The sequence below is a fragment of the Sipha flava genome, unplaced genomic scaffold (genome assembly GCF_003268045.1).
Source record: "Sipha flava isolate LNK unplaced genomic scaffold, YSA_version1 169_pilon_pilon, whole genome shotgun sequence".
Lineage (NCBI taxonomy): Eukaryota > Metazoa > Arthropoda > Insecta > Hemiptera > Aphididae > Sipha > Sipha flava.
This window is the reverse complement of record NW_020271881.1, coordinates 162,277-182,164: the sequence shown is the minus strand read 5'-3', so window position 1 is coordinate 182,164 and position 19,888 is coordinate 162,277. Positions and strand designations below refer to the sequence as shown.

The following is a 19,888-nucleotide window of genomic DNA, read 5'->3' as shown; positions in this document are numbered from 1 at the left end:
TGATATTTTTTAAGGCAATAAAAATAAATGAACAAGTCTATATACAGAGTGTTAATTCCAATTTAAAGTGGTTATTGTTTAACTAATTGACAAAAAGGAGTATATCTTAGTTATATCGTACTTGTTGTTTTCATATACAACATACAATTACGTAAAAAAATGTAGAGATTTAAAGAAATATCATGAAAGACGAGTTGCAAGAGATGTAGCTATATTGATAATGTTTTACTTCTCCAGATAATAGATACACTACCATTTTATAGAAAATTGTTTGAATTTATTAAAACAGAAGTTTTTTCTTTTTTTATTGGAAGGGGATTTTGGTATGAAACTGATACCAAGTGTAGGACTAATTACAATGACGGTCATTTGTCAACTCATTGCCAGATAAAAGCATAAAAAAAGTATTAATAAAAGTAAATCTTTGAAAATCACTCCCGAAAGTTATTTTTTTCTAAAAATAACGTCCGATAATTGCAACCTATATCAGCTAAAAAAATCATTTTAAAATCATTTTTTTTACTTAAACACAATAGTAAGTAATGAAGAAAAGAAAGAAACAAGGAACGGTATATATATTATTATTTTAATCAATTGAAGGTATTTGGTAAAAATATAAATACGATCATAATATATAAGTCACTGTAAGGTAGTAAATACCAATGGTTAAAGCATAATACAGGAAGGTGCGCTTATATTATGCTCTTTCTTTTTTTATTAATAATATTTACGATTTCTCGACATTTCATAATAGGAACTCAAAAATTTATTTATTTTGATTTTAAATCACAAACAAATTCAATAGTATATAAGAAAAATATATATACGATATTTAAATTTTAAATTTTGTATATGTGTATACTATCTCACTATATCATTATCTATAGTATAGTAAGAATTAAACTTATAACGTTATAACAATAAATGTGTACGCATTATTCTTATAATTATAATAAAGTAAAAAAATATATAATATTTACGTACAGTTATTTATGTGTATCAGCAGATAGTAAGTGGTTAATTTTGAGAAATGTACATATTGGTATATAACTTTATAAATTGTGTTTAATTGTACATTTAATATTAGGTACGAGTTACGTAATTGGTTAAAGTATTTAAAAAGTAACAAATCCAAACACGCTCAAGCTTACTCTTAATCATTAATAATACTTGTGAATGAATGAATACTGTATAAAATGCATATAATTTGCTCTGATTTTACTAGTTATCCAAACGATAATTAGTAATTTTTAGGAAAAATAGTACACAAACATAATATGCCATTCACCAATTTGAATCTATTTGTTACCAGACAAGTATATGTATATGTACAATATAAAAACTAATAATTAAATAATATATAAATTAAATAAATATTAATAAATAATAATACAATGTTTAATGGCAGTCTAACTTAATTTGAATAAATGTTGGTAGTGCTAAAAATATTTAAATATTGTATGCATACTACCGAACAGTTTTATTTCAATATCTTCTATTAAAAATTAAATTAAAAGCAGTTATTTAAAATACTATCGTTGTACTTAGTCAACGAATAAATACGGTATCTGTATAAAATAAACTTGTGAATTGTAAAAATGTTTTTACTTTTAAATAATTATTATACTTACTTGAAATCTTTATCAAACCCATCTTTTCTGTAAATAATTTCTAATCATATTATAATTAATATTTTACTGGTTAAAGCGAATTCAATACGTGTAATACACATAAGTACACAACGTGAGACTTATGAGAAGAAATATTTCATCTAAGTAGGTACACTAATGTACAATAGATTATTGTACAGTATTAAATTATTCGTAGTGGGTTTTCCAGAAGAATTTTTGGATTACAATATTGGTACGTGACGATATAAACACTTTAACTAGGTTTACGCTTGACCTATTCTGGTAATGATTTTCGCATATCAATTATTGTTTATTATATTCTTCTCGCATTCGGTGACTCAGCGTAAACAATATGCAAAAAAACGAACTTTCATTGTTTACGTGAAATGCATACTCTAATAACAATATTGATTTGAATATAATCGAATAGTGAATCCGAGATCACGGAGACAAGTTATTAAAATATTAAATATGAAAAAAATTGATTTTTAACCAGATTAAACATGGATATTGAAATGTATTTACAATAAAATTTGTCTAATAAAAGGTCCGTTCGAAAAATATAAAATTAGTTTTGTTTACACACATGTCATGTGCGATGAGAGGAAAGATCAATAATTCGACAGTATGTAGAATATATTGGAAAACGCGGTAAAAAAAAAAAATGAAATCGAAGGTCGCAGTGCAAATTGCTCATTGCAGCGCAATGTATTCGAAATACTCGTAAGACTGCGGTTTGACCAAATCAAATAATACGAATTCGAACCTCGAATTCTCAAATTGGAAGTGTTGCGCATATACAACGCATACGATGTGAGCGAATTTCACTGCGGTCACTGAGGCGACGGAAAGCTAAGTATCCCCCATGGGAACATAACACAATAAAGAATATGGGTACCTTTCAAGCACATACATGTGAGTGTGTGTAATGCGCAATATATATAGATTATACGTTTATATTCGATTTCGGTCAAAGGAGACCAGCTACGCGTTTATTGATGATGAGAATATGTGTGCGTGCTGGACAACCGTAAACACCACGCCGCACGTCATCCACAGACGAGTGAAAACCGAGAAAGTTGCAGCACGGAAGGCTATATAATAATAATATTATATAGCTTAATACAGTTGTTTCCGATTTCAGAGATTGTTTGCGCAAACAAAAAATTATATCAGTTTCGGTCACCGCGGAAACTGCACGTTGAATTACCGCCGTGGTCTTCCGTGATAGACACGACATTACGGTCCATAATAATAATACATCACATTTACACGTTTATACCGAAAGCATCAGGCATGTCTATGACAAAACAACGGTCGTGTTCACCCGCGCTGGCGGATAAGTCACAATGAATTATGTGCGAAACGAAAATGTAAATGTGTACGTACGCGCGTGATAGCCACGGCACGACCGAATAAAATAATATACATTTATATATATTTCGGAAGAATCGGCCGAAAGTAGGTCTGACGCGCGTGCGGCCGAAACTTCTTGGCGCGACGCGGGAGTTTTATATTATTCGCTTTTACTGTACGCGGTAACGCGTTATAATGTGCCGCCGATTCCGCGTTTGTCCGCAAGACGTAAATACAAATTCATCGGTCGACATAGCGTGTGAGCGAAGCGTTGCGTACAATAACAATACGTGCGCAGCTGACAGACGCGAATATTCGGTTGCCCGATAATAGTATTACGAAGCCGTAACGGATTCCGGCCGCGTATTCCTCCGGCTGCAACAGTGTACCCAAACAACGGAATTCATTGTAATAACGATAATGAATAGAGCTCGGATGTTAATGACCAAAATTTCATAAAAATATGCAATATAAAATTTCAAAATATAGGTACAATTATATGCCATAAAATGTATTCAATATACCTATTTTTTCAACAAATATATGCAAAAAAAATAGTTAATAACGTTTCAACGTATATAGTATACTCCTTTGAATGTCTATTTAAAATTACTTTATATCAGAAAACACAGCTAATATATATGAAAAAAATATATAAATTAGTTTTCGATTTATTAAAGTTAAATTTTACATAAGTTAAGCACTTTAAGAATCAGGATTACACTGTACAACAATAATTTTGCTGATATTTTCAAACTTGAAGGACCTTCGATGATCCGACAAGAAGTTTGTGTGAATTGAAATTGACACAATTTACAGTAATGATTAATAATTTATAATAATATGAACCAGTGGCATATCCAGAATTTTTTTTTTTTTTTTTGGGGGGGTTATAAAAAAATGTAACATTAAATTTTTTTTGAATTTTGTGTTTTTATTATAATCAATAGACAATATACATACATCAAACATTTTCGGGGGGGTTATAACCCCGTCTCGTCAAATAAATTCGCTGCTCTGGCGAATGAAGAGGATAACGAAATCAATCTCGACACCTCTTGTGTTACTTCAAACATAATCGATGATTCCATTACTACTAACATTCAACAGAACAACTCCAGGGCTCCGCTAATATATGTTAAAAACATAATCAACTACTCCGCTTTCAAAAATGTGTTGGTACAAATCACCGGCCCAGATGGGTTTACCTTTAAGTCTACGTCTTCATTTTTAATTATTCACCCTCATGGTCGTCTTATGTTTATTGTAATAGCAAAGCATCTAATGGAAACTGATTCCCGTTTTCACAACTTCATGTCCTCAACATATCGTTCATATAAGGTCATAATAAGAAATCTGCACCATACAACACTCATCTCGGATATTTCTGACGCATTCTCAAAACTTGGTCACTCCACCAGACGAATCACAAATGTTATCAAAAACGGCAACCCGTGCTCGCTGTTTCTCGTGGAACTAAAACCCAACACCAACAACAAAGTTATTCTAAATTTGTTCACAATTTCGCATACCAAAATCAAATTCGAACTACCCTATAGGACCAACAGTGGTCCACCCCAGTGTATAAACTGCCAGAACTACGGTCACATAGCAAACTATTGCCACCATCTTCCACACTGCGTCAAGTGTGGGGGTGACCACTCCACAGACACTTGCACCAAGGACAAAGACAATCCAGCCAAATGTGCTCTCTGCATGGGCGCAGACAGTGGCGTCACAGGGAAAAAACCTAGGGGGGGCAATATAATATATTTATTATTACCAAAACCCTGACACCCCTCCCCCTCACCAGTTAAAACATATTTTTATTGTATGTATTTTATACACTATATCTAATTGTTTGATTTTACATAAGTCTTTTAACTCATTTCATGGTTTAGATAAACATAAATTGTAGGTAGCATGTACTAGGTATCAATATTTTTAAATAATATCCATAAGAGTTCATTAATGAAAGGTGCTATTTGTACTGTTGGATTATCTGGGAGGGGGACAAAATTATACCTTTATCTCTAAAAAAATTATATACGAGTATTATTGTACTATGTTTACCTAACCTATTAATATTGTATCTGTTCGGTATTATTTGTTATTTTATTTTTAATTGGATTATGTTTATCATAATCTACATTCTATTAACCATATTGTGTTTATATACGAATATGCTCAATTAAATTCTAATTAAATTGTATATTGCAATTGTTGAACTGTAATAGTAATATACTGAAAGTTCTAAAATAAAAAGTTTGCATGTTTGCAATCGAGATTTCATGAATCGAATTTATATCATATTAGGGTATATATTCTGGTCGCACGAAAACAATATGCCAAGCCATAAAAATTCGAGCTCTAATAATGAATATCGCGTCTGAAATATTGCAATCTGGTAAACGTCGAATTCCTCCGTAGGCCGTTGGTCGCCCCCGTAATAGCAGCGTACCCCTATGGGCCGTAGGTCCCGAAAACAATACGCGTCGACGCACGTCGTGTGATAACAGTACTACATGTGTAGCCGTATACCTCCTACGCGAACAATACACGCGGAGGAGAGACCACCCGCGCGGAATTTTTGTCACGCCGTCGTCGATTCGTCACCGAACGATACACGGAAATGAAATGCGGCATAGAATCAATACGCCTTGGGTTCCGCCAATTTATCGGTTTTCACCGGGCCAATCAGCCGGTAAAGCGTTTGTCGACAACGCAGCTGGCACACACACGTCCAACTGGTCGTTGTCGAACGCTTTTATTTTATTTTATTATTTTTTACCAACATATTGTTATTGTAATGTGGTGTTATTGGTAATGATGAAGTATAATATGTGCACCGCACAACGTGCATCACCGTGAGCAATTATGCGATACGCGCGGACGGGGAAAAGCGCTGGCTGTTGAGTGAAACACGCAATAAGTGTTGTTATTATTAACCGTACGCGTTCGGTTCGACGAAATTGTTATGTTAATGTGAAACGGCCGTGTATGGTAATTTACAAGAAAAACGTTAGAACGGGTATTCGTATCGTTATTGGTTTGAAAAATCGGTATCGACTTCAGGGAATGTAGATTTTTAGAACGTTCCGTGTTTCTTACGACATACACATATTTATACATACGTACAAAGTTAATACGATTCGAGTTCGTTACCGACAAAACTCTCTGAAAAAAAAAATAATAAATAATAATCGCGCGTAGTAACACTGAACAATTTTCAGAACACTTATACACGTTCAAAAAGTGCATTAGTATTTAATTGAAATCCACGCGCATGAAGTGCATCCGATCCTATGAAAATTTCGCACGGCAAATAAATAAGTTACTCAGGTGAGAGACACTTCCCAAGACTCCCCCTTCGGGACGGCCCTGGTTGCAACACACGATTTACTGCAGTTAAATTTACATTATTATGATACGTAGTGATACGATCTTTGGTGATACATAACCGCATTGGTACAACTTATAAACAATAGATAGGTACCCTCTATAAATGTTTGTTGATAATAAGCGGTTTTGTATTGCTTTTTTTTTCAATTAAATTTGAACTACTACCATGTTTTTTTTTCATAATTTTAGAATGGTCATTTTTTCAAGTCATGAATTAAGTCAAAATTACGTATCTGTACAACAAATTGTCTTACGTAGGAACCATTATTATTGTTATTAATAATTTAACGAACCAACTTGGCGTTTTAGTTATTGCATTGGAGTCGATAGTATATTTATTTTCTACGATGACACGAATTTAAATACTACCTAAATATATACTACCTTTATATGATAATTAATTATGAAATTCATTGTTAGGTACGTTGAGTAATAACAGTGACGTTATACTTACAGATTTTCGATATGTTTTTTGTGCATTTTGATTTAAAGGTAATCCTGAATTAATTAATGAATATCTGAAAACAAAAAAATAAATCGATGTTAATTTCTGAGTTATATAATGTAAAACAAATGTTCCTAGTACATTTAAATCGAAAATAAAAAATATTTATTCCCAAAGTATAATGTTTGTTTTGAGCTGTGCCTACTTATTTGCAATTTTTTGTATAGGTTATTTATTTAATTACTTGATATAGCTATGCATACAGCACGAAATTATTATAAAATAATAAAAATTGGGTATAACTTTATTTATTATCGATAAAAATTATTCCAACCATGCATCTGTGAAAGCAATATAATATGTATAGTGAAACATTTTAACGATTGTGATATACATTTGATTCTTAAACGTTTTGCTGGTCAATCATATCTATCTATCTATACTTAATTGAAATATATATCTATCTTATTTTATTTTTATTTTTTTAATTTTGTTTACATCGCATTATGCTTTATTTATAATCATGCATTTTTATAGTCTGAAATAACAGTAATTATGTTACACTCTTTTAATAAGTTTCGCGAACAATCAAAGAAAAAACAACTATAATTAATTTTATGTCGCTGTTTTAAAACGTCTATATTATGAATATATACATGATATATGAATCAATAAAATACTACTGACAGTTTGATGATGAATTAAATACGAAAGAAAACTGTACATTTTTTATTTGAATAAAAAGTTGATAATTAAATCAGTTGCTGTTTGCTCGTACATCTAATAATTGTCGAATATATAATATCCAATTGAAATTTATCAATGACATTTTAATACATTTTTTAATAATTTTATAGCTATTGGATCATAATGGATTTTGTTTGTGCGTAGAACTAAATTAAAAACTATTGAATGTTAATATTCGTCAATTAACATAAATAAATAAACAAATAGTTTATATATAGTTAACGTATTCCAACTCTGAAAGAACTATAAACGAGTTTGGTAAAAGTTCAAATTTATTTTCGACAAAATTGTTATTTTGATTGATATATTTTTTGCAGTAAATTTAATATAAAAATTATGATTTTAAGACAAAAAATTTTTTAAATTGTTATTAATATTTTATTAATGATTAAATTCTTTGTTGAAGAAGTAATTAATGAATTAATTTAGAGAAAAAGACTTTGAATTTAAGTTAAGTACGTATTTATTTTTAACTTTTATCGCTTAAGTTTGTTTTTATTGAGTTATTTAAATGTTATTAAAGTATTTAAATATCTATTTTATGGGTATGCTATTAAACTAAATTTTTCTCCCTCTTCTATTCCTTCAGTAAAACCCTTCAAATTACTTTCCAGGATACCCTTGGTTAATTATTTTTAATAAGAGCATTGTGCATTTATAAAGATTGATAAGCACAGAAAAATAACAAGAAATTGAAGCATAATACATGTTTTAAGAAGATAAGGTCCTCATAAAATCGTTTCTACCAATACGTTATAGTTCAGGCCCCTCATATAGAGCGCATCCTGGGCTCTTAATGTCCTAGTCCGCCACTGGGTCAAATTATACTATTTGACCTATTAAGTATAATTCAAAGTTGTATAAATATAACAGCATTGTAGTAACTAAAAATATATTGCTCTGTAAGTTTCTACGACTATTTACTTAAATTATGTAACACTAATTTAATGCGGATCAACAGTTGTTTACCGTCCATTTTGAATATATATTTGTGTAGCATCTTGCATAAAGATAAACAAGTAATTGTTCTATTTGAAATCTAAAAAAATAGTTCTAATTATATATATATGTGTGTATATATATATATATACATATATATTTATATATATTTACGTATATTTATTTTTTTTAGGTCATTATTAAACCAGATTGAAAAAATAAATAACACATGTGACTCATAAAATAGTAGAATTGTTTAAAAAAAAAAATGTTTTACATTTAAAATACCGTACTTCTTTCAAAATCTAGAGTCCCCAGTATCATTATTACATTATTACCAACATCAACGTAGCATTTTTTATCATTATTTTGGATCAAGTACGTATTTATTGGGGGGGCAAGCCCCCTCCGAAATAAAAAACACTATTGTTAAAGATTGTTATTTTTAACATGGATTTGTCTTAATACTGAAGGTTTCCGAAAATTTGTTGCGACACTGAGAATGTTGCTTATGCGATAATTTAAAATTTTATACTTATAAAATATGTTTATTCTTTTAAGAAAATATGTGGTGAATTTGAGTAACTCTAATAAAAAATTTGATTATTAAAATGTAGTTTTTATACTTTTAAAAAATAATAAATCATTAAAAAAATTGAGTTTCTTATTTCTCTGATGATGTAAAGACAGTCGAGAAGTCTTATAGCGTTAAAGTAATTTTTTTCGTAATAGTGTGCTTCCTCCTTCCCTTCTACCCAAAAATCAAATACATAATCGGCCTCCTCCGAAATGAAAACCTATATACGCCACTGTTTTGGATAGTAATTTTTCAATACATATACGTGTTGATACATGATTAATTAGATATAATTAATTATATTAATAATTATTATTATGTGTTTAATATTGATATTTTATAAAAAATAAAAATTTAAATACTGAAATTAAATATTTAGATTAGTATTATACATTTTTCTTCTTAACTGTAACATCTATTTTTGTCTTATAATTTTTGCTAAGTTCTTCTCGGATTTTTAGTTCTATAGTTTAAATAAATGGAAAAACCACTGGGTATTAAAATAAGGTTATTATTTATTTAGATTAAAAACGAATTTTCTTCGTAAATTCAAAATATTACGAATTCACTTTGCGCATTATAAAATGTAAAAGTATAATGATATCATCACTACTTAAATGTTCGATAATATCTCAGACTGAACTCGGTCGTGCACGAAATAATCAGAATGAAAATCGGTTGGTTGATTACTATTTATTTATTTTTTACTTTAGTTTTGTTGTACGTAATCTGTAATATATACATCATGCAACACGGGTATTAAGCACGCGCATAGACAAAAAATCGTATTATTTCCATACGAGAATCACCGAATCACTTCATATAGCACATATTGTACTCAATTGGTAATATATTCATCGATCATGATCACGTATTCCGTTGAACATACCAATTTAATCATACTCTAACAATAATAAGCGTATAAAGAATTATTGTGCGATGCGTATAAAATATCAACCAGCTGTGATATTATATGGCATCAAATGAACTCGTTTTTCATAATGTTTTTCTAAACACTATTCCTTCTTGTGCATGACTCCGTCTTTTCGGCTCGTGTGTATTATAAGTATCATGTATAAGCCCGGAATAAGGGGTCTAGGGGGGAGCACGTCCACGGAACCCATGTAAGTAAAGAGCTCATAGCCTTATTGGCTTCAAATTTCATTTAATGATAATTTGTACTCTTTTTAGTAACTACATAAATATTTTTTTCTTGTTTGAACTAATGTTCGTTGGGCGACTCACAACCATGCATTTGGTTCCCCCGGACCCCCGAAGGTCTTAATCCAGGCCTGATAGCATAGCTCTTTATTAAACTTGAATAATTATTTTGTCTAAACCACACATACGCACTTTGATATGGCTTACAAAGACATTGAGAAGATAGAATCGACAGCAATCATACGTTAATCTATCTCACACTATATGTATATAACTAGAAAAATGTAAAAATTACTCAACCCGCAACGATTCACGCATTGCAGTACAATATTTAATTACGATATTTACGGTATCACTTGGACTGCGTTTAGTTCGAGCGGCGTTTGGTGCTTAGTAATATAATATATGATTGTACACCTTAACGACTAATTATTATTATAATATTAATCGTAATTTAAGTCGATCCTCGCGATATACCTACTCTTATTACTATTATTTTTATCATCGTGCAAGCAAACGACCCACATCGTTCAACTGCTGCACCCGCGCTGTGTAAATTAACAGTTACACACAGTAGAATTCCGTTTACATGTAGCATTCTAAAATAATGAATTACAGTGATTGCAAACATGGTTTAGTGTTATAAATACAATTAACGAGCAACGCCATCAACACTATATTTTATACTTCACACATGTTGCAAGTGTTTTAACATATTTGTTCTACTTTATATGTACACAACAATTATTTGTCTAGAAAAATTATGAAAATGTTAATTGATTAAATATTGTTTAACATATTGTTAAATGATGTTAATACAAACACATTTAATTTGAAAATATAAAATTTTATAAAATTATAGAAATAATTATTGTTAATAATAGAAAATATATATAATATACATGTATAATAATTATAAACAATAATTATTGTTTATTACGTTAGAACCAAATAATAGGCGTTTCCAAAAATAAACACTTTAAGAAGTAAATCTATAAATACTTCATGAGAAAACGCAATTAGAAAAGGAGTTATACATTTATTAAATCGGATCAGTTGAATCATCATTAAATACTAAAGTTATTCTATGTCAATCTCCACAATATGGAAGATTTTAAAAAGGTGGCCTACAAAGACTTGTGAAACACTATGGTAAAACGTTATTAGAGTTGGATCTTATATTAATTTCTGAGGACTAACCAAATTTAAAACTTAATATATTATTAAATTATACATAATACATACTCAGGGTGATGGGTCAAAATTATATCGATTTTATAAATTTTAGTTGGTTTTAGGGAAGAGAATAAATTTTTGTTTACTACATTTTAATCTTATAATAATTTCTTATCTACCAGTAAATAAAAATCCCGTATTACTTTAAATCTATAGAAAACATTTTACGGAGCTTCAAATGTAACGTAGCGATGAAAATTCATATTTTTAATATTGTTGACATTTGTGTAAGATAATAAAACATACATTTTAACACGTGCACAAAATATTAAACGAAAATGCAGGAATGAAAACATCTCTGACCGTCTATAAATATTAAATTGTCTCAGTGACCTACTTTATTATAGCTTTAATATCTAGCTCGTTTATAACCATCGAAAAATCTACTACAACTATATTTAAACAAATACACCTCTCATATGGCTTTTTAACTTTGCCGTTGGTAGGTAAAAGATTGTTATGAATTTCTCCTTCGAAGTCCTAAGTATTATCTATTGACATAACATCAAAAATATTCGTACTATTAATAGATTACATAAGATAATAGGATGTGATAGCTATGATTATTAACAGTTTTATGATATAATATTTTAATAGTTCACGGAGAAGTAATTACTTTTTGATTTTTCGGTTCGTTATCGTATACGTAATAATAGTAGTTGGACGAGAAAATAAAATGGTTATAAAATGTTGTTATAGATTTGAATATGATATGTCTTGATCACATTATAAATACAAATTTTCTTGAAAATATTATAATTTTCCAACAGTGATATAATTCATATGAAATGTATCTTAAACATAAGTAGAAAAATCAATCTATTGTTTAAATTTTTAATCAAATAAAAATGCGAATAATAATAGGAACATGGAACATAATTATGTATATAGATGAACAGAAACGTATTGCATGTGAATGATTGGTGAAAAATTGACTCCGATACGAGTAAAGCTATCATAAACGAACCAAGTCGTCGACCTTGAATGCCCTTCACTGTTTAGCCCGGGTACGTAGTATTATAATTTAACCCGTTATGTTATTAACGATAGTTGATATTCAGTGAAACAGATTTTGTAACATAAAATACCTTGAACTTCGTGTATAAACATTACATTTTCGAATGAACGTAATAATAATTTATGTAAACAGTTTAACAGTGAAGATTATTGATTAAGTATGGGTTCCTATAGTCGATTGGAAGAATATACGCCATTTACGCTATTATATAAATTAATTAACATCAAATAAAACGTTCAAATAAATAAATGACCTGTAATTGTGATTCGTACATATTATGAATGGGTGCGCTGCAGAAACGTTACTAATCATAAATGTGGATATCGTGAAATTCAATTTAAAATTTGAATCGATAATTGCAGAAACATCACGAGTTACATATTTTATGAAATTGAGATATTAGAAAAAAAGTATACTAGTTATGTGTTTCTATGCGTCAAATGTAAAATTTGTAAATTTGTATTTAGTATATGACATATTTTAATAAAGTATTCATTTTTTTTTTAAATTATTTATATTATATACTTTTTATCAATTATCTAAAAGTTTTTCAAGAATTGACTCATGATGTTTCTGCAATAATCGATTAATTTATAATTCTTTGCAATTACAAGGAACAATAAATACTTTATGTTCGTAAAATATTTTTGCTATGCGATTTATGATTTTAATGCAATGATGTTATGTGACTGTGCAATGTGATTTAACAAAAAATTAACCATTGAAGGATCAAACTGTCTAACCTATAACAATACTAAGGAATATATTCTCTAGTCAAATACATAGTAATTACAAATGCTTAAAAATCGGCCATCATCTATTTACTTAAAAAAATAAGTTTAATGTATTTAATTTATGTTATAAAAGGTTAACATTTTTTCAAAATAAATTATTTTGTGTAAATAAGTCTTTGAAAAATATAGTAAGATAAAAAAAAGAAATTCTAATGTAATGGTTAAATTGGTTAACTTTGTTTTTTTACGTGAAATTCGCAAATATCCTATGTATGTAAAATTGAAAAGAGAAAACTATTTCTTATAAATTTTATTTTTATGTGTAAAGCAATATTTGATTCATTTTATGAAAATAACTAGCCTTTACAATAAGGATTCATTTTTATTCAAAGGCGTTGTCAGAATTTTCTTTTCGGGGTTAGCAGCAATTGTTTAATTTACGTAATACAAACAAAAAAAAAAAAAAATGATTAAATTGCATGTTTTATTTTAATGTGCAAAATATTGTAAATTGAACCTTATTAAATATTTTGAAGACTGTTTTATCAAAATACACATGATTGAATAGTAAACTAATTGATTAAATAACTCAAAAACAACTACATCCGTTGACACTATAAAATATTATTTGCATTAGTGCGAGTTTCTGCTTTTCTCGTTTTTCGTGTCTCGCCAATGCTTAAAATGTACAGTTTCTTTATTTTCGCAATGTTCATACAAACGTGCATTATATGCACCTATGCTATACGTCGTTTTATACAGAGATAATTCTTTAATGTGGACAAGTATTAGAATACATCGTAATGACTACCAACATAGCTATCATCGAACTATAATGGATATTGTCATGATTATTATTACGATAAATTTGGTTATAGAAAGTAAACATAAGGTACACGGCTACAACCATTTAGAAATAACATTTTCGAAGGTATGTGTTCTTTTATATTTTTATTTTTATTCTTTTTTTTTCATACAATATATTTAATCGTGTTGTTTATCTAAGATATTTTTACACTTTTTCAAGCATGTATTGTTGCCGCGTTAGGTACATGAATGTACAATATGAGTTAATATATATATATATATATATATATATGTATAGAATTTTGGTCAGTGCTCCGTATCAATTATATACTGCCATTGGCGCCGAAACGAACACACCTTAAGACGGTACGACGCCCTACTTCCTGGCAAGCTACAAACAATCTCAGGTAAAAACAATTATAATACGATTGTTTTCTTCTAATTTGGTACTCATCGGCGCGGAATTAATACGGAAAATCTCCGCTTGTTTTATCATCTGAGATGATCATACATCTCGTCAACGTATATTGACCCGAACAATAGAACGATACATCGTCATTTTGGAGTCTTGTATAGTTTTCTAAACTCGGGGTTCGTTTAATTCTTTCATCAGATAAAATATTCATCATAGACATAAGCGACAAAAATATTCATCACAGAAACGAGCGACGTAAACATTCTGAATAAAACAAGGAATGTATTGGTTTTACCATGATGTGTACTTTTTTTGTGTATCTGTGTGCACGATTTCGACTATAGTCGAAATAGAAGGGTTACTACGATCATCACCGATCATCACGAACATAAAATATTTGTGATAGGAAATGTTGTATAGTTGGTACTTTTATAGGAATTGTTTTTATCGGAATCGTTTTACGAATTTCTCAACATTTTTCTTAGTAAAACTGATAAAAATATTAAAAAAGTGACAAGATTTACGACATACCGGTTTTCGACCGGTAATAATCATTATTTTTGTTTTCATTAACCCAAAAAGTAATATAGGAAGACATTTAAAATTTTCACTGAATGCTTATATCACCATTTGCTGTACACAATATCATTTTCAATAGCATATTTTGAGCAATTTTTAGAAAGTTAAAAATGTCATTCAAACGTTAAAAGTTCAATTTACTTTATAAGAAATTTGGATAATTGTTCCACCCGACCTCTTTCACTAAGAATAATTTTTTTTTTTTTTGAGAGCAATGGTACATTAATTTAAAATTCAATCCCTTTATCTCACCCAACAACTCAATTCACCCAGGAATTTCGCCCTTTTTTTTATTTTTATTAACAATTTTCAAATTATCAATTGACTTGGAAATGTACGAGTACAATAACTGTTAACCAAGAAATGTATAAAAACGTGTTAACCCATAAAATTATTGATTTTTTTCAACGATGTATTTGCGTATAATTTTTTCCGATTAAAATATTTAATTTATGCCATAAACTAGACTAAAATCCGTACGATGGCATTGCCCATGAGTTGTGGCACAATGTAATGCGTAAATTTAAACTAAGCGTAAAACAATTTTCATTATATACGCAAAATGAGTTCAGTTGGATTTTAAAATAAAAACTGTTTTTAACACTGCGTATTTTAATACATAATCTTCATAAGAAATACTAATATATAAAAAATATCGGTATTTTATCTGTGTGGTGTTTTCGATGTACATTTATAAATAATATTTAAGTAAGTGATTATACAACTCATTGGGGTGTTCTTTATATGAGATTTATTTTTAATTTTATAAATTAACAAGTATATCAATATACCTATATCTTTGCTTGAATCATATTTAACCAACTACAAAATATATTCAAACGAACTCATTGTTTGCCTCGTTACTAAACGTACGATTATTTAAATCATTAAAATCGACATCTAAACATTGAAAACCTACAAACTATAACTGCACAGTAATAGTATATACACATATATTACCTATATACGTATTTCATAGTAGTCTTCCTCTTAGGTAATTAATAATTTTTAAATATTCTGATGACAAATGTGCTGATTAAATAAATGGATAATAAATACTTATTAATAAATAGTATTTGCAAGTATATTTATAAACTAGTTAATCCAACTACTGTTCCTGAAGACAGAATAGTATTACGTAATAGTAAATGATAACTATCATTTAATATACATAACATTTTTCTGTCGGATGGTTAATAGCTTATAGGATGATAATAATGAACATGTAAAACGTACACTCTGTATAGCGAATAACCTTATTATCATTTTATATAAGTTTGATACACATCCAAAATCAATGTAATAACATTTCGTTTATCTTGTTTCTAAAAATGAAGTAATAACTAAATTTAAATTATCCATAGGGTAATATAATCCATAGGTATATAAAGATCCGTATATAGAGTATGTAGTACGAATATATTTATTTTAAAAAACAATTTATTAACCGTTCGATTCAATTGAGTAAATATTGTCATTTATGATATTGACAATTGTTAATTGGTATTACCACAATGAAAACGATGTTAAGCTGATTAAAAATCTCTGTTTATTATAAATGTGGTATTAAAAAAAAAAAACTATTCAAATCTAACTTAATTTTCAAATAAATATACATAGTATAAATATAAGTTGTGGAGAAACCATGAGAAGTGCAATTTCCCAGGAGTTATTGGCCTAGGCTAATTATTATTGTTACGAGTTAAGTTTATTTTGACCTTTCTGTAAGGATTTTAACCAAAAATAACCTTGTATTTTTTTTTTTTATTTCATAATTATTATACACAAATCATGATTTTAATTTGGTTTTTTTAACATTTATACACAAAGAAAATAAATAGTGATGATACGAGTAGTAATTGAACTTTAATAATTAAGTATTTTTCATATTACCACAGTATAATTGTATATTGAAAATAATTCTTAACGCAAATCACAGGTTCATAATACTAACAAAAACACATACATAAGTATATATATATATATATATAAGAATAAAAATTATTTGTCATCTGGGAAACGAAAAAATAGGTTGATATTATAATGTGAGAAAAATATCTGCATTGAACAGTTTTCTAATAAAAAAAACTGAAAACTAAAAAAATTAGGTTACCTACTTTAATAGGTATGCTTAGAGTGTAATTATATATGATAAATCTATAATCTATATACTAAATGCGCTTTTTGTCGACTCGTTTATTCATATATAATAATAATAATAGAGAACATTACATGCTTGTAGTTCCAGTATAATATACCGAAAATCGTCATCGTCATCCCGAGTTTCGAGTTTAAGTGTTATAACAAACGCAAGAGCATAAGAGTGTGACAACGGACCAAATAAATTCCTAGGTATAAGTACCTGTCTGCGTATAGCGTTTGTGTATTTATCTGAATAAAACCGATTAAAATTGTTAAGTAATATGAACGTTTCGCAAGAAACCATTATTGTTATTTATACATCTATACAACGTTAAGATATTCGGCATGTCGATCGTGTGTGTAAGATTAAACGTAACTGATACTTTGACACTATATATTATGAAACTCTGCAGCTGCCCAATGCATATTGTCTGTGTCGGTATACAACATTATACAATATACTTACATAGATAATTCCTACCTATGTGTGTAAATAATACTATAATATATATTGTATAAAGTATTTATCATGAATGTCATTTGTAGAGGCGAAAAAGTGCCCCTCCGGCTATTATTATTATTATTATTATGATCTTTATTATATTGTTAATTAATTACACGTTTACTCAGTGTTATAAATTATATTGTCATCCGTAGAGAATATTGGAGTGCATTAGATGAGCATTGTCAACGAATCAATAACTTATAGAATATATACCTTGTAGATGTTTGTCAATGGGTGTTGTAAAAGTTATTAGCTATTGTTCGAGTTAAAAATGTACGAAAACGCGCGTCTTACACCTAAAAAACATTCTATCGCGTAAAACACTTACGTTGTACGTGACAGACGTCGGTTTGTTCATTTTGAATACATGGGTAAATGCCGCAAAATTCAGCGCCCAACTGCCACTACTTCAGTATGTGTAGGTATCAAGTAGTTCGCGTGTGATGCACAATTGGTGTACAGATATCGGCTCTCTTGTGGATGTAGTCGATCGCGAAAGATGAGAAAAAAAATCTTATCACAGTTCACTACTACAATGCGTCATATTGTATATTATGGTCTGTCGTTGAAAAAAAAATACGCTGTCCTCGGTTTCACAAATGATGTATCAATTCGGTTTTTTTTTTTTTTGTTCTTCCCGATCTCCTACGATCGAGTGTTTTCGTTTGACGGCAATTAAAACTGGTTAATGGATTATGACGACGACGACGGAAAAACAAATGCGAAAAAAGAAAGAAAAAAATGCAACAAAAAAAAAAAGAAAAAGAAAACAATACGGAAATGTGTTTGCAGTGACAACTACAACCGCGGTACGTTGAACAAAACGTACGGTGAACGACGCCGCCGGTCTGGTGGTAAGACGGTTACTGACGCCGTCCTGCTGCCGCGATAACTGCCGGCTACTTCTGCCGGTATCATTATTACATTGTGTATTATTCTCGTTCTTGGCGGGGAGACAGGTATCTGTATGCCCTGTAGAATGAAGTCGCTGAACGTTGTATAGAGTCAACACACATACATACACACAATAATGGTGGTCAATGCACTTTGGATTTTGTCCCGCGAGTTCAACCCGATAAAATACACATACACACATATATATATATATATATATATTATATATATGTCAGTGTGTGTGTAAAATAATTACACATACCTGCCGCCGCAAGTATTTTGTATATAATACACACACGCTATGTGTCACGCACAAATCAACTAATATATTTTCTTTTTCGACGTTACGTGATGTTTTTTGAACCGAGGACTGAAGAAAATAATTTTTTTACCATAATATTTTATGGTAGTGCTGTGACCAGGATTTATTAAATTGTAGGGGTTGCTGAACATCAAAAATAATATATTCTCGTTATTAATTTTCCATTGTTCGATTTAAGAATAAAATGTATAGATATATTCTATATATTATATACATGTACCAGCTGGGGTAAAAAAGGGTCGGTTCTATTCTGTTGAAAATTCTGTAGCCCGGCCCCATTATATTACCTACTCGTTATGTATGTATTGTTTAACGTGATTCCTCTGCAAGTGTTTTAAAGTATCTTAACAATTATATAATTCGTCACTAAAAGTTTTAAAAATACACTTATCAAATGGTGTGTTAACTGTCATATATGCATATATCTTTTTCGTAAAATCGCTCAATTTAATGTAAACAACTGTTGGTAGCGTTTAATTTTTTCCGCGTACATTTGAATTGTGAATAATATTGTGTTGTCGTGTTAATGTTACATCGTAGTATAGAACATAATTATTGCTTGGATGATGATGGCAAATTGTATTCATAAGAGCCAAGAGCTACCGTTTGTTTATCATTGTACTGTAATACTGCACCTACTCCATAAAACATCTATAGACAGGTGGGTACTACGGTAGTATTTATGTATTCATAATGTGTTCACGGAGTTGAACGTAAATATTTAGCGACCCGAACGGTATACGACGGAAGAACGGACGTGACTAGAATGAAGCATATTATTTAACATTTCATGGCAAGATCAAGAGAAGAGGGTGTTAGAAGTTTTTTTTTTTACTTATTTTTTTTTTTGAATAATCTCGCTTTTCAAATTTAATGACAGCTAGAAAATTTTTCTTCCGTGATCATCGATACCCACACAATGTTTTTGCCTTTTTAGCCGTCATATTATACATATATTTTATGTATTATATTTTAGCA

The 19,888-nt window shown here is 29.4% G+C and overlaps 1 protein-coding gene across 1 annotated transcript in view; it reads right to left on the bottom strand.

Annotated features, from left to right (window-relative positions):
- LOC112679828 overlaps window positions 1-18,585 on the bottom strand; it is a 36,162-nt gene extending 17,577 nt beyond the window's left edge. Inside the window, exons 1-2 of the mRNA XM_025549749.1 lie at window positions 18,023-18,585; window positions 6,844-6,907 (exon numbers count right to left, since the gene is read on the bottom strand). Coding sequence (XP_025405534.1) covers window positions 6,844-6,869 — 26 coding nt within the window. The 5' untranslated portion in view covers window positions 6,870-6,907; window positions 18,023-18,585. The remainder of the gene's footprint in view (window positions 1-6,843; window positions 6,908-18,022) is intronic.
- Between the last annotated feature and the right edge of the window lie 1,303 nt (window positions 18,586-19,888).